This window comes from Mauremys reevesii, linkage group 1, assembly GCF_016161935.1.
Source record: "Mauremys reevesii isolate NIE-2019 linkage group 1, ASM1616193v1, whole genome shotgun sequence".
Taxonomy (NCBI): Eukaryota; Metazoa; Chordata; order Testudines; family Geoemydidae; genus Mauremys; species Mauremys reevesii.
Window position 1 is genome coordinate 79547770 of NC_052623.1, and position 21609 is coordinate 79569378.

Genomic DNA, 21609 nt, shown 5'->3' on the forward strand with positions numbered 1-21609 from the left:
TGTATTTAACTATAACTTTGAGAAAGTTTAAACAAAACCTAAATCCATAAATCCTTACACACACGTGCAACTAGCAGATTGATTATAATTAACTGTCTTCTGCCTAGGAGCTAGTGGTAGCCTACGTATAATCATAATTTTGCAAACTATGAATTCACAAGATGACGCAAGTTAAATATTTCATTCATTAAATGTTCTGTACAGTTGAACGATCACAAATACTGTTGGCAAGAATTTTTTGGATAGGTAGCAGTCTTCAAAAAAATATCCACAGAACTTGTGCATGTTTTTTTTATGAGAAACTAAAGAACAAAAGAAAATGTTATTTTTGATTATCTAGAAATCAAACACAAATTTTCAAATGAAAAGAAAAGTGACATAAAAGAACAAGGGGGGGGAAGTATTTATAAAGACAATCAGAACAGCCAAAATGGATATGCCATTTTTGGCAGCTTTATTTTGCATTTAAACTTTTCAATAAGAGTGAATAGCAAGGGGAGGAATTTTCAAAATGCCACAGTGACTTAGGAGCCTATGCCCATTTTTAAAAAAGTGATTTAGGCACTTGGGAGCCCAAGTCTCATGCTCTTGATGTTAAGTGCATATGTAACTTCTGAAATTCCAATTTAGGTTACCAAATCACTTAGGTGCTTTTGAAAATTCTGCCCCAAGTCAATTTCACCAGCAATTACATCACAAAAGATAAAGCACATGCAATCAGGACTAACTTCAGAGCAGAAGAAGGAATCTAAAACAGTCAAGAATTTCAGCCACCTCTAGAAAATAACAATGGGAATATGAAGTTTGAAATTTCAGTGTAATGAGGTTGAACAAAAAGGTCAAAAACATTTCAAAAATCTGAGCAGCTGCAACAGCAAACTTGCTGCATGGGTAGCAAAAAAAGGAAGACTGTAGGAATAAGGTATGACAACTGTGATACAGCATGGCCAGAGGGCAGCAGGAGAGTGTTAGCAGGGAGCCTTATTCCCTGCAAGGGGAGGAAGGTTTGCTATAGATTAACTAGAGCACCTGAAGCCAATTAGAGCACCTGAAGCCAATTAGAGCACCAGCAGTCAGTCACATGATATAAACCCCCCTGCTTCAGCCAGACAGTGTGGGGGTTGGAGCAGGAAGGTTTGGGTGAAGCAGAGAGTGGTTTGAAGGAGTTGAAGCAGAGAACAGTTTTGAAGAGAGACAAGAGGAAAGTTTGAAAGAGTGCTGCGGTGGGCTGAGAAGTCTGAAAACCCTAGGTAAGGGGCACCTGGCTTGTGTAGAAGGAAGGCAAGAAGCCTCTCCACAAGCTGAAGGGCAGGAGAGGGAAGTAGCCCAGGGGAAGGAACCACCAATTCAAGTGGTTCACCACTAACCTCAGGGCCCCTGGGTTGGGACCTGGAGAAGAGGGCGGGCCCAGGTCCCTCCCTCTCCACTCCACTCCTCAAGGACACTAGTGCGGTAATTAAAAAATACCGGTTCAGAGACAAGCAATGGTGCCCTGAACCTTCCCCAAAGAAGAGAAAGCATGAGACCCAGCATAACAGTACTGGCAATTTGCCACACAACACACAACAGTATTCCCAGAAAGGTGCCCAGTCTCAAAATCTGAATGCAATAGACATTATAAATAAGAGCATTGTGTAAATATTCTAAACAGGCAGAAGTTGTACATTGTGAAAAGGAACTGGAGAAAGGAGATACATCCCCATTGAAGATTGGTGAACATTACAACACAGAATATCCAGATCAGGATACCTCAGCTGAGCTACTCTAAATGTAATCCACTTTGTTACACAGCTGTGCTCAAGACACAAATGACGGCCTTATTCAGTATATTTAATAACTTATGGCTCAGATACATGGCTGACTTGCTTACTCCACTTTGGGCTGTCATGACTGGGCTACGAATTATAGAGTGTAATGTAACCTTATTTAATAGAGTCATTGATATCAATCTTCCTAAAACTCTTTCACAAATAAGTCTGCTTATATAATGTCCCCTTTAAGAATAATGGTTTGAAAGAAATGTATTTTTAAACAGCTCCTCAGGGGCATGATGGAGAAATTCCAATTCTAGGGACTATTATTACAATCCTGTGGTCTTAGTCTGCTGTTCCTGCTAAACCGAACAGAACAAAGGACACACAGAAGCTCAAATTAGCAGCTAAGTAATTGTTATGTACACATGCTCTGCAAGTCAGCAAAGCCAAATCTCACCTCAGGGTTTGCCACTCTAACTTCCCTCTCCAAAACTCAGTTTTCTTACTGTTGTCTTCCTGCTTCTGTTGCTACATATAGGTAGCTCTACAGCAAACAAAGACACCCCTCAGCACACTGTCAAAGTTACAGACTCAGTTACACCTCAGGGGAAAGCAACTGCAAAAACTGCCAAAGATATCAGATAAAGTAAGTTAACTTGGCAAATTAAATAATACACCTAGGAAAAGCACGTCAACCCAACCAAGAGGGTGAAAACAGCCTATGTTTAAGGAGTATAATTAATATACTACACAGTAATTTATGACTCACACAGTTTATAAGTCATTTTATAAATAAAGACTTATAAAGAAAGGAGAGCGGCAGAATTCAGACCCTGGACTTCAGAAAAGCAGACTTTGACTTCCTCAGGGAACTGATGGGCAGGATCCCCTGGGAGAATAACATGAGGGGGAAAGGAGTCCAGGAGAGCTGGCTGTATTTTAAATAATCCTCACTGAGGTTGAAGGAACAAACCATCCCAATGTGTAGAAAGAATAGTAAATATGGCAGGTGACCAGCTTGGCTTAACGGTGAAATCCTTGCTGATCTTAAACACAAAAAAAGAAGCTTACATGAAGTGGAAGATTGGACAAATGACCAGGGAGAAGTATAAAAATATTGCTCGGGCATGCAGGAGTGAAATCAGGAAGGACAAATCACACTTAGAATTGCAGCTAGTAAGAGATGTTGAGAGTAACAAGAAGGGATTCTTCAGGTATGTTCGCAACAAGAAGAAGGTCAAGGAAAGTGTGGGCCCCTTACTGAATGAGGGAGGCAACCCAGTAACAAAGGATGTGGAAAAAGCTAATGTACTCAATGCTTTTTTTGCCTCTGTCTTCACAAACAAGTTCAGCTCCCAGAGTGCTGCACTGGGCAGCACAGCATGGGGAGGAAGGGACCAGCCCTCTTTGGAGAAAGAAGTGGTTCAGGACTATTTAGAAAAGCTGGACGAGCACAAATCCATGGGATAGGATGTGGTGCATCTGAGGGTGCTAAAGGAGTTGGCGGATGTGATTGCAGAGCCATTGGCCATTATCTTTGAAAACTCATGGTGATTGGGGGAGGTCCCGAATGACTGGAAAAAGGCTAATGTAGTGCCCATCTTTAAAAAAGGGAAGAAGGAGGATCCGGGGAACTACAGGCCAGTCAGCGTCACTTCAGTCCCTGGAAAAAGTATGGATCAGGTCCTCAAGGAATCAATTTGAAGCACTTAGAGGAGAGGAAAGCGATCAGGAACAGTCAGCATGGATTCACCAAAGGCAAGTCATGCCTGACTAACCTAATTGCCTTCAATGAGGAGATAACTGGGTCTATGGATGAGGGCAAAGCAGTGGATGTATTATTCCTTGACTTTAGCAAAGCTTTTGATACGGTCTCCCACAGTATTCTTGCTGGCAAGTTAAAGAAGTATGGGCTGGATGAATGGACTATAAGGTGGCTAGAAATCTGGCTAGATTGTCAGGCTCAACGGGTAGTGATCAATGGCTCCATGTCTAGTTGGCAGCTGGTATCAAGCAGAGAGCCCCAGGGATGAGTCCTGGGGCCGGTTTTGTTCAATATCTTCATTAATGATCTGGAGGATGGCATAGACTGCACTCTCAGCAAGTTTACAGATGACACTAAACTGTGAGGAGTGGTAGATACACTGGAGGGTAGGGATAGCATACTGAGGGACCTAGACAAATTGGAGGATTGGGCCAAAAGAAACCTGATGAGGTTCAACAAGGACAAGTGCAGAGTCCTACACTTAGGACTGAAGAATCCCATGCTGCTACAGACTAGGGACTGAATGGCTAGGCAGCAGTGCTGCAGAAAACGACCTAGGGGTTACAGTGGACGAGAAGCTGGATATGAGTTGTGGCAAGGCACCTTCTCAGTCTCCCCAGCCTCTGCTGCTTTTAGCCCTGGTGAGACAGGCTTGGGCAATGCGGTCCCCCTTGGGACACAGGGGAAGTCTGCTCCCCGTATCTCCACCAGTCCTGTTTAGAGTATTTTTACTCCCTTGTGGGAGAGAGTACTGCCTCTCCTCCTGGTGACGCTCGCTGTCTTGCTGCTCCAACACTCCTGGCAGCAGGGCTCCTTCTCTCTCTGTTCTGCCCGGTCCTTCCTCCCAGGGAAGGGTTTAAAAAGGTCCCAGGCAGCCCTAAGTTGGAATCAGCTCATCCTAATTAACCTCAGGTAGCTCCCCCTCAGCTGATTCTAATTGCTACCTTGGTAACCCTTTCTCAGCTGAACCTGATTGACCTGTAGTTGCCTCCCAGTTGATAAGGAGGAGGGCCTTTTAACCCTCTGGGACTGATTCCTACCCCTCCCTTGCAGCTGTCTGTCCTGAGTTTATCACAGAGTTGACAGTGTGCCCTTGTGGCCAAGAAGGCTAATGACATTTTGGGCTGTATAAGTTGGGGCATTGCCAGCAGATCAAGGGACATGATAAGTTCCCTCTATTCAGCACTGGTGAGGCCTCATCTGGAGTACTGTGTCCAGTTTTGGGCCCCACACTACGGGTATGTCGACACTATGAAATTAGGTCGAATTTATAGAAGTTGGTTTTTCAGAAATCATTTTTATACAGTCGATTGTGCATGTCCCCACAAAAAATGCTCTAAGTACATTAAGTTGGCGGACTGCGTCCACAGTACCGAGGCTAGTGTCAACTTTCGGAGTGTTGCACCGTGGGTAGCTGTGGGTAGCTATCCCACAGTTCCCGCAGTCTCTGCCGCCCATTGGAATTCTGGGTTGAGATCCCAATGACTGATGGGGCAAAAACAGTGTTGCAAGTGATTCTGGGTACATGTCATCAGGCCCCCCTTCCCTCCCTCCCTCCCTCCGTGAAAGCAACAGCAGACAATCGTTTCGCGCCTTTTTTCCTGAGTTACCTGTGCAGACGCCATACCACGGCAAGCATGGAGCCCGCACAGCTGACCGTCACCGTAAGTCTCCTGGGTGCTGGCAGACGTGGGACAGCATTGCTACACAGCAGCAGCTCATTGCCTTTTGGCAGCAGTCATCATTGTATTCCTGGGTACTCTTTTAACCAACCTCAGTGAGGTCAGTCGGGGCACCTGGGCAGACATGGGAGCGACTCAGCCAGGTCATTCCTATCTTCTGCCAAGCACCCAGGAGATGACAATGGCTAGCAGTCAAACTGCACCATCTGCTGCCACCCTAAAGATGTAAAAGATAGATGGAGTGGATCAAAACAAGAAATAGACCTTATTTGTTTGTATTCATTTGCTTCCTTCCTCCCTCCCTCCGTGAAATCAACGGCCTGCTAAACCCAGGGTTTTGAGTTTGATCCTTGAGGGGGCCATTCTGTGTGACAGTTGTTTGTGTTTCTCCTTGATGCAAAACCACCCCCTCTGTGGACTTTAATTCCCTGTAAGCCATGTCATCAGTTGCCCCTCCCTCTGTCAGAGCAGACAATCGTTTCACACCTTTTTTTCAGCCCAGATGCCACAGCACTGGGATCATGGAGTCCGCTCAGCTCACCACAGCAATTATGAGCACTGTAAACACCATGTGCATTATCTTGGAGTATATGCAGAACCAGAACCTGCCAAAACAAAAGCAGGTGAGGAGGCGACGGCAGCGCGGTGACGAGAGTGATGAGGACATAGACATGGACTTAGACTTCTCGCAAAGTACGGGTCCTGGCAGTGTGCACATCATGGTGTTAATGGGGCAGGTTCATGCTGTGGAACACCGATTCTGGGCCCGGGAAACAAGCACAGACTGGTGGGACTGCATAGGGTTGCAGGCCTGGGACGATTCCCAGTGGCTGCAAAACTTTCACATGCGTAAGGGCACTTTCATGGAACTTTGTGACTTGCTTTCCCCTGCCCTGAAGTGCCAGAATACCAAGATGAGAGCAGCCCTCACAGTTCACAAGTGAGTGATGATAGCTCTGTGGAACCTTGCAATGCCAGACAGCTACCGGTCAGTCGGGCATCAATTTGGAGTGAGTAGATCTACTGTGGGGGCTGCTGTGATGCAAGTATCCAACACAATCAAAGAGCTGCTGATATCAAGGGTAGTGAGTGTGACTCTGGGAAATGCGCAGGTCATAGTGGATGGCTTTGCTGCAATGGGATTCCCTAACTGTGGTGGGGTGATAGACGGAACCCATATCCCTATCTTGGCACCGGAGCACCAAGCCAGCGAGTACAGAAACTGAAAGGGGTAGTTTTCAGAGCTGTTGCAAGCACTGGTGGATCACAAGGGACGTTTCACGAACATCAACGTGGGATTTCCGGGAAAGGTATATGACGCTCGCGTCTTCAGGAACTCTGGTCTGTTTCAAAAGCTGCAGGAAGGGACTTTCTTCCCAGACCAGAAAATAACCATTGGGGATGTTGAAATGCCTATAGTTATCCTTGGGGACCCAGCCTACCCCTTAAAGCCATGGCTCATGAAGCCATACACAGGCAGCCTGGACAGTAGTCAGGAGATGTTCAGCTATAGGCTGAGCAAGTGCAGAATGGTGGTAGAATGTGCATTTGGATGTTTAAAAGCTCGCTGGCGCAGTTTACTGACTCAGATAGACCTCAGTGAAACCAATATTGCCATTGTTATTACTGCTTGCTGTGCGCTCCACAATATCTCTGAGAATAAGGGGGAGATGTTTACTGTGGGGTGGAAGGTTGAGGCAAATCGCCTGGCTGCTGATTATGCACAGCCAGACACCAGGGCGGTTAGTAGAGTACAGGAGGGCGTGGTGCACATCAGAGAAGCTTTGAAAACCAGTTTAATGACTGGCCAGGCTACGGTGTGAAAGTTCTGTTTGTTTCTCCTTAATGACCCCCCCACACCCTTGGTTCACTCTATTTCCCTGTAAGGTAGCCACCCTCCCCTCCCCCCTTTGATCACCGCTTGCAGAGTCAATAAAGTCATTGTTGCTTCACATTCATGCATTCCTTATTAATTCATCACACAAATAGGGGGAAAACTGCCAAGGTTTCCCGGGGAGGGGTGGAGGAGGAAGGAAGCACCAGGTGGGGTTGGGGAGGAGGGAAGGACAAGGCCACACTGCACTTTAAAACTTAAAAACTTTAAAACTTATTGAAGGCCAGCCTTCTGTTGCTTGGGCAATCGTCTGGGGTGGAGTGGCTGGGTGGCTGGAGGCTCCCCCACCACGTTCTTGGGTGTCTGGGTGAGGAGGCTATGGAACTTGTTGGCTGTTGGTTACACAGGGGCTGTAGCGGCGGTCTGTGCTCTTGCTGCCTTTCCTGCAGCTCAACTGTATGCTGGAGCATATGAGTTTGATCTTCCAGCAGCCTGAGCATCGACTCTTGCCTTCTGTCAGCAAGCTGACACCACCTATCATCTTCAGCCCGCCACTTACTCTCTTCAGCCCACCACCTCTCCTTGCGTTCATATTGTGCTTTCCTGCACTCTGACATTGTCTGCCTCCACACATTCTGCTGTGCTTTGTCAGTGTGGGAGGACAGCAGGAGCTCAGAGAACATTTCATCCCGAGTGCATTTTTTTTGCCTTCTAATTTTCACTAGCCTCTGCAAAGGAGAAACATTTGCAGCTGGTGGAGGAAAAGGGAGAGTGGTAGTTACAAAGAGAACAATGGGTACATGCTTTCACGTTAAACCTTTCTGTTCACATTACACAGCACATGTGCTTTTGTTACAAGGTCGCATTTTGCCTCTTCTATTGAGGGCCTGCCGGTTTGGTGAGAGAGATCACTCATGCTTCACCCATCCCCTCACCGTATGGCTAACAGTGAGGAACATTTCTGTTCAGCCACAGCCAAACAGCCAAGCAGGAATGGGCACCTGTGAACGTCCCCTTAATAAAAGCACCCTATTCAACCAGGTGACCATGAATGATATCACTCTCCTGAGGATAACACAGCGAGATAAAGAACGGATGTTGTTTGAATGCCAGCAAACACCAGCACCATACACTGCCATGCTTTGTTATGCAATGATTCCCGGCTATGTGCTGCTGGCCTGGCATGGTAAAGTGTCCTACCATGGTGGACGGAATAAGGCCGCCCTTCCCAGAAACCTTTTGCAAAGGCTTTGGGACTACATCCAAGAGAGCTTTATGGAGCTGTCCCTGGACAATTTCCGCTCCATCCCCATACACGTTAACAGACTTTTCCAGTAGCGGTACTGGCCACGAATGCCAGGGCAAATTAATCATTAAACACGCTTGCTTTTAAACCATGTGTAATATTTACAAATGTATACTCACCAGAGGTCCCTTCTCCACTTTCAGAGTCCGGGAGCATGGCTTGGCTGGGTTCGGGGGTTACTAGGTCCAGGTTGAAAAACATATCTTGGCTGTTGGGGAAACCAGTTTCTCCACTTCCTTGCTGTGAGCTACCTTCAATCTCTTCATCATCATCGTCCTCATCCCCAAAATGCGCTTCCCTGTTGCGTGATTCTCCATTGATGGATTCAAAGGACATGGTTGGGGTAGTGGTGGCTGCACCCCCTAGCATGGCATGCAGCTCATCATAGAAGCGGCATGTTCGGGGCTCTGATCCGGAGCGGCTATTTGTCTCTCTGGTTTTTATGTAGGCTTGCCTTAGCTCCTTAATTTTCATGCAGCACTGCTGTGTGTCCTTGTTATGGCCTCTGTCCTTCATGCCCTTAGAGACTTTTTCTAATGTTTTGGCATTTTGTTTACTGGAATGGAGTTCAGCTAGCGCGGATTCATCTCCCCATATGGTGAGCAGATCCCCTACCTCCCATTCAGTCCATGCTGGAGCTCTTTTGCGATCCTGGGACTCCATCATGGTCACCTCTGCTGATGAGATCTGCACTCACCTGCACCTTGCCACGCTTGCCAAACAGGAAATGAGATTCAAAAGTTCACGGTCCTTTTCCTGTCTACCTGGCCAGTGCATCTGAGTTGAGAGTGCTGTCCAGAGCGGTCACAATGGCGCACTCTGGGATAGCTCCCAAAGGCCAATACCTTTGAATTGTGTCCATACTACCCCAAATTTGACCCGGCAAGGCTGATTTCAGCGCTAATCCCCTCATCGGAGGTCAAGTAAAGAAATCGATTTAAAGAGCCCTTTAAGTAAAAAAAAAGGGCTTCATTGTGTGGACGAGTCCAGGCTTAAATTGAGGTAACGCTGCTAAATTCAACCTAAAATCATAGTGTAGACCAGGAGTATAAGGAGGATGTGGAAAAATTGGAAAGAGTCCAGCGGAGGGCAACAAAAATAATTAGCAGGCTGGAGCACATGACTTATGAGGAGAGGCTGAAGGAACTGGGATTGTTTAGTCTTCAGAAGAGAAGAATGAGGGGGGATTTGATACCTGCTTTCATCTACCTGAAAGGGGGTTCAAAGAGGATGGATCTAGACTGCTCTCAGTGGTAGCAGATGACAGAACAAGGAGTAATGGTCTCAAGTTGCAGTTGGGGAGGTTTAGGTTGGATATTAGGAAAAACTTTTTCACTAGGAGGGTGGTGAAGCACTGGATTGAGTTACCCAGGAAGGTGGTGGAATCTCCTCCCTTAGAGGTTTTAAATGTCAGACTTGGCAAAGCCCTGACTGGGATGATTTAGTTGGGAATTGGTCCTGCTTTGAGCAGGGAGTTGGACTAGATGCCCTCCTGAGGTCTCTTCCAACCCTGATATTCTATGATGCTATGATTCTATACTGTTATACAACCAAATCTATATTCAGTAGACCTGAAGACTGAATATGATCTGGAGATTTATTTGCAAAGTGTGCAGTTATCTGTGTATACACTTGTTCTGATGCTGGTCCCATTGACTTTGAGTATGTAGAGGAAAATATTCATGACATGTTGTGTTGATTTGGCACAGTAGGAACCAACTCAAGGACTTTCCATCCGCTTTAAGTATAATAAACTGCTGATTTATTTCTGGGAGTGTTATGTATATTTTTCGGAAAGCATTATTGCAAGTGTCTCTTTGAGCAAGGGGTCCCACTCTCTTACTAAGGATTGATCCTGAGGCAAGATACAGTAATAGGATACTTCCAGCTAACAACTGAGAGAGGGTGCAGGGATAACTGTGTTCCACTTTCAATGTCAAATCCTTCTTTATACTTACCCTGGAATGTTCTATAAAAGACTGTGACAATGAGGAGACAGCAGCCTCTCTTATAACCTTCAGCTCAGTGGTTAGGGAACTGACATGGAATGTGGGAGGCACCAATTGAACTCTCTTCTCCCTACCATGAACATGTGTTCCCCATCTTTCAGGTTAGAGCTCTAACCACTGCACTCTAGGGTCATTCTTGCTCTTTTGCTGGTCCAATTATTTTTCAGCTATTTAATACAAAGTGGAACAGCTTCAACAGGAGATATTGAAAAACGTCCATAACAGAATATTATGGAACTGAACTGGGGTCTCCCACATCTTGTGGGACTACCCTAAACATCAGGATAAAATGTTAAAGGGAGGCCACCTTGCAGGGGTCAGCAACCACTGGCATGCGGCTTGTCAAGGTAAGCACCCTGGTGGGCCGGGCCTGTTTGTTTACCTGCTGCATCCTCAGGTTCCACCAATCGCGGCTCCCATTGGCAGATAAACAAACCAGCCCAGCCCACCAGGGGCTTTCCCTGAACAAATGGCGGACCAGCTTTGAGAACCACTGCTATAGAAAACAGTCTGATTATGGTGTCACTCCTGTTCCACTGCTATTCCCAGAGGGTCAACTTTTTACTCCACTCCGGTCCCACAGCCTGCCAGGGATATTAGCTGTGACCACAGGTGCATTTGTGCAGTTGACAGAATTCCTTCTCTTGCACTTGCCACTTCTGTGGCTAGAGAGAGAGACATTGGCACACATTTACCTGGAGTGTACCTGGTTGCAGCCCCTCTTCTGGTTACTTCTGAATTTTCAGATGAGGTCCTAGCTGCACTTTTCCTCACATTTCCTCATTTATGCACACCTTATCTGTGGACCCACAAAGTTGCAAGACCTTATCATCAATCTCCTCCTGGCACTGGCAAAGATAACCATCCACCAGACCAGGAGAAGGAAGGTTGTCTGCTCACTATTCCCATCCAGTCTCCTTATTTTGAAAATATGACCTTTGCTCTTGTCACAGTATTCTCTTTTTTTCTCCCCTGGAATCAGTTGTTTTCTGGTCTCTCTGGCCCCTTCCCTCAGTTAAGGGGGTGGATCTTTCATTGTAGGTGGGATTATGTACACACTCCCAGGATGCAAATAGGTCTGTGCCACTGCTACCATCTGTTGCTGGGGGTGTTCCTATGGCTTCCAAGGGCTGGCTTCACATCATTAGGTCCTGTATTGCTTCCTGCAACTGAAGCGGCTGCGTAGGTAATAAGGGACGCACATCCGCAATTAATATGAAACGATATAACTGAAAATCATATTTATTAAGAATGCACTATTTTCAAAAGTGTTTTTCTGACTATATTTTTTTTCTGTTTTTACAGAAAACAAAATGACATGCAGCAGTTCTTTACTGGAAAGGAAATCTACATTCAATAATACTACTGTTGTAACTTGAAATAAATGATAATCATAAAAAGCAGATATAAAACAGACCAATATGTTGTATTTTCTAGTGTTTCTAACAAAACCAGAATAAAATAGTTTATTGGAGCCTTAAGTTTAAATTTATAAAATTTGGAATTTATAATCACTAAATAATTCACAGTTTTATGATTTACAGTTATGTTTACATAAATCTATCTAATAATGCGAAGCCTCCCTTATAATCATAGGCAGATCCCATTTCAACACTTACAAAGTGATAACAATGAGCTTCACTGGACTATAAAGATTTAGATAAAAAAATTGAGGGTTTTCTCCATGAATCCTAGTTGGTGGGTTTTTTTCTCTGAATTTGTTTGGCTTTCTGCTTCTAAAGGATCGTGTTTATGACCTTAAACCAAAAGTAAGAAAGACAGATAAGTCAATCCTTGACACTTTCCCACAAAGACCAGACCATCTGGACTCTTTGTATTTGTAACAGGTGCTTTTGGGACTTAGAGCCTAATTCTGGCCCAGATTCTGTTCTGTATGGGTGACTCTGCTGCTCTGTGCAATTGTGCATTGCATTAATTGAAGAGACTGGAAAAGGCCAAGTACGGTAATTAGTCAGTTGGTCATGCAGAAAACAGACTTGTGGCTAAGTGCCACTAAACGTTGAATGCACAGATGTACGATACCATCAACTTTTGCTCTCTGTGGTACCCAGCTAATCTATGGCAGGTAGAGTAAAGATCTGTCTTAGTCCAGGTTTTCAGTCTCTTGGAAGCAACAACATAAATTTCTTAACCACTGGGAAGAGAAAATGGTGTGTTTGACTGACCTAAAAAACAAGCCACATAAGCAGAAAATCATCAAAACAGTAAAAACACCAGACGGGCCAAATATGCTAGTGAGGATTTTAGGTTTCAGACTGAACTCAGATTTACCTAAAAATCAGTCAGTGCGCATAAAAAAAAGTTCTGGAACTCGTACGATTCCAAACTTAGTATAACACTCTTTTACAATATAGCAAGGGTTCTGAACCCTTTTTCTTTTTGAGGCCCACACAACATGCTATAAAAACTCCACAGCCCACTTGTGCCACAACAACTGTTTTTCTGCCTATCCAGTAGATTAAAAGCCAGGACTGGCATTAGGGGGTAGAAAGCAGGGAAATTGCCCAGGCACAATGTCACAGAGGGCCCTGCAAAGCTAAGAGGCTCACATTTTGGCTTCAGCCCTGCACAGCAGTGCTTGGGCTTTCTGCCCTGGGCCCCAGAAACTCTAACCCCAGCCCTACTGTCTATTTTGGCGGATCCCTGACACCTGCTCGCGGACCCCATAGGGGTCTCAGACCCCTGACTGAGAACCAAAGTAATAAAGTACATTTCTTTAAGCATGTTCAACTCCCCTTTGCTGGCCAAGTTAACTCTTTTGTAACCTTGTTTTCTAAATATTTAAGTTACATTGGAAGCCTTCATTTACTTACTATATGATTATGTTCACAATTACATTGAATTTACATATATGTCCCATCTGAATCCTAGACCTCAATGAATCAGACCCAGCTGGAGTGTTCCATGCAACCGCCAATGGGAACGCTATTCTTAAAGCCTCAATCCTGCAAGCACGAACATACTTAAGTTGCTACAGAATAGTTCCATTGATTTCACCCATTGTGTCCACTGATGGGATCACTTACAGTAGTAAAATTAAGCATGTTCACATTAGTTCTTTCCTCCATCAGATCTATCTTATCTCCCTCCCATTTCTAATATGCTCGGGGGTGGGCACTGGAAGCCTGAGTGATCCACATCAGACCGCCAATTTTTAAGGAGAATTTCCCACTGATTTCAGTTGGAAATTCAGCTTAGAAATGATGAGAAATCTAACTCAGAATGTTCTTCTTTCTGAAGACGAGTTTAGTCATCTCCACACTTCTTTGACTGGGCTTAGGGAACATAGTGCTCTAGAAACTGGTATGGAATTTAGTGGTGTTACACTACTTTATCCCAGCAGAGGATCTGGCCCTTAGAGTTCTTTCCTTTCCAAGGTCAGACTAATCCTCCTCTCATTGTCTCCTGGAAAAAAGATTCTGGCGCACAGACATTTTTTTCTTTTGTCACACATGGAAGCAGCCAGCATCTTCCTGATGTAGATGCTCTGGGGTTAGGGAAGGAGGGGGGCTGCATTTCAAAATAGATATGTGTTTCTTTAAGCCAGACATTCTTAAATGGAATATTTAGAACTGTTCATTGTTTGGTACTTATTTACCTTCAGAATATAGGTTTGCTGTGGGAGATGCATCTGCAATAAAGAAGCGAATAGCAGAGAGAAGAAGCAGCAAATCAGTTGGGCTGTAAATATTCAGACTTATTTTACAGATAATGATGGAAATATTAAGTTATGCCTGATCAGTTAGAGAAAGAAAGCAAAGGGAAGGGGTGGGAGGAGAGAAGTGAACCCTAAAGTTCAGCTTGTTTGATATTTTGGATTTGAACATTGCCCATATGCTCTGCCTACCTGTTTCCTTTGCATGATCAGACAGGGGATTTAAGGATTCATAGAGCCGATCATCCTTGAAAACTTCAATGAGCATGGTGTATATCAATTTCCAGGGATTATTTGTCATTTTATGTGACATATTTCAGTCCCCTACCTGGTAATATGAAGAATGGAGCTGAGCGACAGCACAAAGAGATGATGTGATGTGTATGTTGCTGATTCAAAACAGAATCCCTAATCTCATTTTAAACTCATTGGACTTGAAAGTGTCATACACCCCTCTTTATATAGAGAGAGATAAATATAGATATAGATATATAAATATATACAGATATCAGTATTTTTTCAGTCATGATGATTTGCTGTGGATCTATATCTATATCAAGAGATATATATTCCCAGTAAAGGCATTGTGTCTGAAAAAATACTAATTGCCTCAGTCAGATGACAGATATTAGGAACTGATTTATTCTGCAGTTGCTGTATAATGTTCATTTGCCACCAAAAGTTTGCAGGCAATGGGCTGGATTCTGCTGTCAGTTAATACTAGTGTGAATCTGATAGAGCTCCATTAAAGAAGTGGAATTACTAAAAGTTCATACTGGTATGTAAATAGGACAAGAATTATTATCATGGAATGCTGGGAGGGTGCACGTGGTGATCGTGAAAGGCGAGGAGGTTATAGGTATGAACAGTGAAGATGGCAAGTACACTACTACCACATCTTTTATTATTCAATACCAGTTTAACATAAGTATTTGCTTTATTTTGTTCACATCTGTAAACTTGAAAATATTAATACTAGCCTAATAATTAAAGTATAAAGGTCTATATAGAACTAAATTATTTTCTTTGTTACACTGGTATAAATCTGGAATAACTCCATAGGAAACAATGGATACTATGGAATGATAGAGAAAAATCCCATCTTCTGGGTCTTTGAAGGAACTGTTGTCATATCACTCTATATTTCAGCTCTGCAGCCACACAGGCAGCCAGTCAGCCAAAACATTTAAGGTCAATATAATGAAGAAATAAACGTGAAGAATGGCTGAAAAATACAAGCAATGTGGCTTCCTACTTCAGATTCCTGACCTCTACACATTTTCATCCCCACCCTAAAGGCCACCAATGTCAGTGATTACCAGGGTCACTTATTATTGTGTCACTAATGTTATCCATTATGAAATGACACCACTATCGATAACCCATCATTACTGTTTGAGTGCTTGTCACCAGATGACATCAGATGGCAGCTGAATCAAGAACAGTACATTGGTAAGTAATGTATGCTGTCTAAAATTTGTTATAAATTTTGGGCCAGATATTCAGCTGGTGTGAACTGCTGGTGTGGCTCCACTAATTTAATTTACCAGCTGTGAATCTGTTATTTTATGTTTTTGGTGGTACCTTCACAAATTAAATAATAATAATTGGAATGTATTAGTTAATACATATTTATTTGTGAGGTGTCCCATACCCAAAAGGCAACATGATATAATAAATAAGTACAGTAATATCAAGAAAAAAGCAACATGGTAACCAGGGAAAAGGAACAGGAAATGCATAAGACACATATAAGCAAACATATGTGAAACAAAACATATGTAACTCTTTAAAAAAATACAGCTAGTATGGAAACAAAAACGTCTTGAATCTCACTTGAAAGACTATACTGTGGTATAAATCTAGGGAGAACATGCCGCAGTTCTGGGACATTGATGGAAACAGCTCTGCCTTCTGTCCTTTTGAGACTACATTGTGGACCCTACCTGTCACATGGGTAGAGATTAGGTGTCCTGAACCAAATATCTCAGTCAGAATAGCCTTGATATGTGAGGACATTTGGATTCCATTCCAAGCACCACAGGCTAATCTCTGGCAGAGATTAGATACGCATTTCCTTTGATTCTCTTGAGTTTCTGTGTTTAATTGAAATGGCAATCACAAGAAATTCAGTAATAAAACAAGTTTCTTAAAATTTTGGATTTTTCAAATGGACAAAACTGAAATTAATCTAAGCACTTAATTTATAATGAAGGAGGAGCCAGAGCTGGTGCTGGGGCTCAAGCTATTTTTTTTTATACATTCATAACTAATGCAGCAAGCCTAGAGGGGCCAGGGCTATGAACTGCCAAGAAGAGAGGTGCTGGGACTCAGCTCTGGCAAGCCACGGCACAAATTAAGCACTGTTATTGGTGTCATATGTTTATCACTAGTGTCTAAAATGTGGCCTGAGTTTTATTTTACATACACTGGAGTGAACTGAAAATGACTGTGTTTAACTCAGGAGACTTATATCAATTTTAAACTAAAGTGAAATAAGAATCAGACATCATATCTTTTAATTAGGAAAGTTAATAACTTAATGTATTTGAAAGTCTGTGTTGTGATTGCTTAATGACAATGCCATTTATTAGTGAGTTACAAACAATGGTATTTTAAAGGCACAATGCAGAACTTATTTATGCAATAGGACATGAAGTTTATTTACTTCGGTATTGTATAATTGTTGTTCTAATACACAAAGGTTTATATGTCATTCAAAAACTGGAATATGAACTTGTGCATAAAAAAAACAAAGATGAGCTTAATTCAAAGTCAGTTTCTTCAAATTTCAGAAATTAAAGCTAGATCTGTGTAAATCTGTTACTTCAGGGGAATTACTCTGGACTTACATTGGTGTCACAGAGGAAAATCTGGTCTTAAATGATCAAAACACTATACAAACAGTGGTAGCTCCCCCACTCCCAATAAACAGATAATTAATTTATTCTCCTAAAATAATTTTACTCATATACGTTTACTGAAAGAGAATATACCATATTTGTCAGGTATGAAAATCAGGTTTACCATTACTGTGCTTTGGACTCCATAACTAAATGCTACATGTTTAATTCTGTGTTTCATGACCTTCTTCTTCAGAGATGCTTACTGAGACTTCACCTCCATTTTCAATCTGATGATAAAACAAGCTAAACAAAGTTCAGACTACAGCCCACCCTTTGGAGGGTATAGCTAAGTGACAAAATGCTTGAACTCAATGATGGCACGAGCAGCTGTTTCCCTCTGCTGCACCCTTCCTCCCACCAGATGCAGCTTAATCAAGCTCTCTGGAAGGAGAACCAGTTGCTTCAAGAGGAGAATCATGTCCTCCGGGAAGAGAACAAGGCTTTCCGTGTGGAGAACAAGGTCTTCCACAAAGATAATCAAGCCCTTCGAGCAGAGAACCAAGCCCTTTCTGAGGACAACAAGATCCTCCAGGAGAGGAAAATGGATTACTTTGAAGAGAAAAAGGTTCTTGAGAAGCAGGAAAAGGCCCTCCGAAAACAGAACAACGCCCTTTGGGAAGAAATCAAGGCTCTCCAAGAACAGGAAATAGCCTTCGAAATGGAGGAAAAAGCACTTCAGGAAGAGACTGTGGCCCTATGGGAAGAGAACAAGGCCTTCCAAGCACAGATTAAGGCTCTCCAGAAGGATGAGATAGCCCTTCAGGAAGAGGAAAAGGCCCTTCAGAATCAGGGGAAAGCCCTCCAGGAGGAAAAAATTGCCCTTTGTGAGGAGAACAGGGCCCTCCATGAAGAGAACAAGGCCCTTCAAAAGGAGAAGAAAGCCCTTGATGAGGAGAACAAAGCCCTCCAAGAATGGAACAAGATCCTTCATGGAGAGGAATAAGGCCATCTAGGAAGATAAGGCTCTCCAGCAGGAGAAAAGAAGAACTTTATGCAGGAGGACAATAACCTGAAACTGTAATTAGATCATGGTCCAGTTTGCGGACAAGAAGAACAACATGGACAAAGGGAGATGAACTGGATGTAGATAAGCCTGTTGGGCTCAGTGCCAAGACCTAGAAAGTTCACATGTGCTGAAATAAGTTGGGTATCTACATTCTTGATCCCAGAAATTAATAAAGTCCTACTGGAGGTGCACAATGTGCAGCATCAGACTCCTGCTTTATTTATAAAATTGATATCATTGAATTGGCTCAATTTTATTTACAATTGGATGAATACAATATGAATATTTAGGTGAATGTGCTTTTAGCAGGCTTACATCCTTATTTGATATTTGCTTTCCACAAATATACTCTAGCACTGTTGGCCAAAAAAGTGATTTTGAGTGAAAAGTTGGTAAATGCTCATGGAAAGTTAATTTTGATTTTGTGAATTCTGAGAGTAAAGGAACAGCACAGGTGACTCTCTGCCATCTTTCCATTCTTCCAATCTAGAGTAATTTTATACAGTAATCTGTTTCTGAGAAGAGTCAATACCAGATACTTTATAGGAAGAGTAAGAAACCTACAATGGACAGCAGCGGAATAACTTGCCCATAGGGGAAATTTCTTCATAACTTCCACAGTTAGGTTTAGTTTATCCCCTGAAGCATAAGGTTTTATATCCCTTTTAAAATTTCCAAATTCCTTTCCTCAGGGCATAGAGCACAGGCTACAAGTGATAATGTGAAACACAGGAAGATAAAGATAGTGACTTGTGTTAACTTCCAGCCAATGTGTTATCCTACAAGTTGTGTCCCCGGTTTTCACAATGGTCCCAGTGCCTATCCATTATTGTTTGCATAGAAATGGAACAGTGGTGCAGAGTCATGGGAATTTGCAGTCAAACATGTTAATGACACTGTATCATAGCACAATGACACCATCCATTTCATTACTTTACAGTTGATATCCCACGGGGAGAGACGAAAAATAAATACATAAGTAAGATGAGGAAATGAGGTGAAAGTCCTCTTCTCAAAGACTGTGAAGTGGCAACAGGTTGGTTCTATCATCAACATCGTCATTAGTTTTTAAATGAAAACAGAGAGTGGAATGGAGAAAAAATGGCAGTGAGCTAGGGTTACTCAAAACACAGGGATCAGCAACTAGCCTTTTCAGAATTAATAGTCACACTTAATCAGGATGAGAGAGCATGATAATAACCCTGCAAGACAGTATACCAATGATGATGGTTTTCTATTTAGAAAACATTTGGTTTGTAATTTCTTGAGGGGTTATTTCCATTCTGAGGTTATGTGTTTAAATAATGAAGAAATATGGCATTCTAATTTGTCTTTATAATATTAATAAGATTAAATTTACTTACATGCAGAGAAATTAATTATCTTCCATAAATACATTATGTTTAAAACATTAGTAAATTATCATGTGTAATTAGGGACTTCAAGTATGATTAACAGCATTTAAAAGTATTTAAAGCAGGCTGTTTATTTCTTGTGAAAAATTAAATACCATTGTGGCACTAGTGGTGATGATGAAGCTTCAGCCTAATATCTACTAAGAGCTGTATATTGAACAAAATGTATTGCTGATAGAAAGGGCTGGTCCTGCCAGAGACTGAGGATCTCTTAGTGGGTACTGAGCACCTTATGCTTCCAAGCTCACATTAAGCTCTCATTATAATGAGATCTGTAATGTTTCTTTAAATCTGTAGGAGGAAACTAGGCAGGAGGGAAGAAGAGAAAGAGAAACTGACTGGCTCTATGGAAAATACTGTTTTTTTTCTTATTCTAATTAAGTGCATTGATCAATATTAGAAAATAGCATCTTTTTTTTTTTGAGATGCTCAATTATTGTCACATGCCACCCATCTCACCTAACTGGACTTTTAAAGTGATAGAGAAAAAGTGTGAAATCTTGTGAATTTACTTAGATGAAAAAGGTAACTGGAAGTAAGTAGAGCACTCAACATTAAAAGCTCTTTGCGATCCCAAGATCTCCAAGGATGAAAAGCAGAGATTGGAATGCTTAGTGTGTACTTCTAAAATCAGGGAAACTTTCAAAGCTGAAGATGAGCAATCCAGATTTACATGCTTGTATTGTTAAAGTCACAGAGAAAATATGCTGGGATAGCACCTGCAGAGATCTCTATTCCACATTCCGCAGTTCATAATAAATCAATTCAACACCCTATCTGTTTAAAATTATTATGCTAGTTTATATCATGGCAGAATTCAAGCAGAGCACTAGCTTCCTTAGGTAAAGAGAAAGGAGGGCTCCAGAAAACCTACTGACCCCCTGGTGATATCAGAAATTGTGTATCTGACCAGAAAGGACTGAGCTAAAATTAGGTGGAAAAGTGAATATTTATTTGAGATATCTGACACTTGCCAACTAACAGCCCCCAAGTCAAGCACTGCCAAACACCCAAGCATAGCATCTGCTTGCAAACAGACACACTGGTCAAGGGACTTTGTTGAAAATCCAGTTATACCCACTTACAAAACTGCTGTTAAATTAATTGTCAGCAGAATTGATCCTTTTACAAATCTGCTGTCTGCCAGATACCTCTGAAGGGAAGGCTGGGTAGATTGTTCAAGGGTTGAGAGTATGTGAGCAATAGGCAAGTAATAAGGCCAAAATAGGGTCCCTGATTTTTTTTCGGGGCAGGGAGGTAGGGGGTATAATGGCTATGGGAACCAGAAATCAAACATCATTTATTATTAATTGATATATCATAAAATGCATGAGGTCTCCAATTTACCTCTAAAGATTCAATCAGTCCACTGGGCAATACTGTCACATATCCTCAGTTTCTTTGTCTCTCTCCTTCCATTCTTACAAAGAAGCCATTTGTTACTCAGAGCACAGGAATTGCACACATCTGCCTTGTCAGAAATCTGCATGATAGTCCTGTAAAGCCAATATACAATTGCTCCTCAGGCCTCAGACAATAGCAAGCGGCACAAATCAAAGTGACCACAGCACAATCATCATTGCACAGACCCTGTCATGCTACTGTGTCTTAGCCACTCAATTCAGCAAGGGGCTTAATGACGAGAAGGTGATCAATAATGTGTAATTTTGAAAAGCAAATATGCAAATACCTCTGGTGCCTATGCCTATATTGGTCCAACATGTCTAATCTTTTAATACTTATGTAAATGATTCATTTGCATATGACCATGAGAGCTACATGCATACAGACACTCAACAGACAAGAAGGAAATTAGCAATTACAAGCTGAGTGGCCTGGCTGTAGAAAATGCATGGGCAAGAGGCAAGGTAGAACAAAGACTAGGCCCAGGTACAGGCCACAGAGCAGGGTCCGGGTTGAATGTAAACAGTGGGGATGAGAGGAAAACAAACAGAGCAAAATGAAAATTGAAAGTCTAGCTGACAAAATGTTTATGTCCTCACCCTCAAGGTATCTGCCTCTCCACCCATTCCATCATAAAGAGCTTCTGGGTTTCCAGGCCTGGAGCACCTCGGCAAAAAGACAATGCATTTGGGGAAATAGCAGACAGCATATTAAGAAGCAAGCAGAATATTAAATACATTGGAAAGACCTGTGGCTCAGAGCTACATTGACAGTATCCCAGCACCAAGCACCCCTTCAAGCTAATGGGAGGGTGCCTCTGTACTCAGGGCCTAGGATAAAGCACTCTTCCAA

General features: G+C 42.6%; 1 protein-coding gene and 1 long non-coding RNA gene across 2 annotated transcripts; both read left to right on the forward strand.

Moving 5' to 3' along the window:
- The first annotated feature begins 13969 nt into the window (after nucleotides 1-13969).
- On the forward strand, nucleotides 13970-18134 carry LOC120387388 (coiled-coil domain-containing protein 70-like). Its single transcript, XM_039508082.1, has 3 exons — nucleotides 13970-14054; nucleotides 15176-15478; nucleotides 17126-18134. Exon 3 carries the CDS (start codon nucleotides 17231-17233, stop codon nucleotides 17873-17875), a length of 645 nt encoding a protein of 214 aa, XP_039364016.1. The 5' UTR covers nucleotides 13970-14054; nucleotides 15176-15478; nucleotides 17126-17230; the 3' UTR covers nucleotides 17876-18134.
- A 744-nt stretch (nucleotides 18135-18878) lies between these two features.
- Nucleotides 18879-20127, forward strand: LOC120398209. The gene is made up of 2 exons (XR_005594247.1): nucleotides 18879-18974; nucleotides 19651-20127. It is a non-coding gene; the product is annotated as an uncharacterized LOC120398209 (long non-coding RNA).
- The last annotated feature ends 1482 nt before the right edge of the window (nucleotides 20128-21609 follow it).

Bases quoted from the DNA above. Each gene is read 5' to 3' on its own strand.
- LOC120387388 (XM_039508082.1), top strand. From the start codon at position 17,231: ATGCTTGAACTCAATGATGGCACGAGCAGCTGTTTCCCTCTGCTGCAC.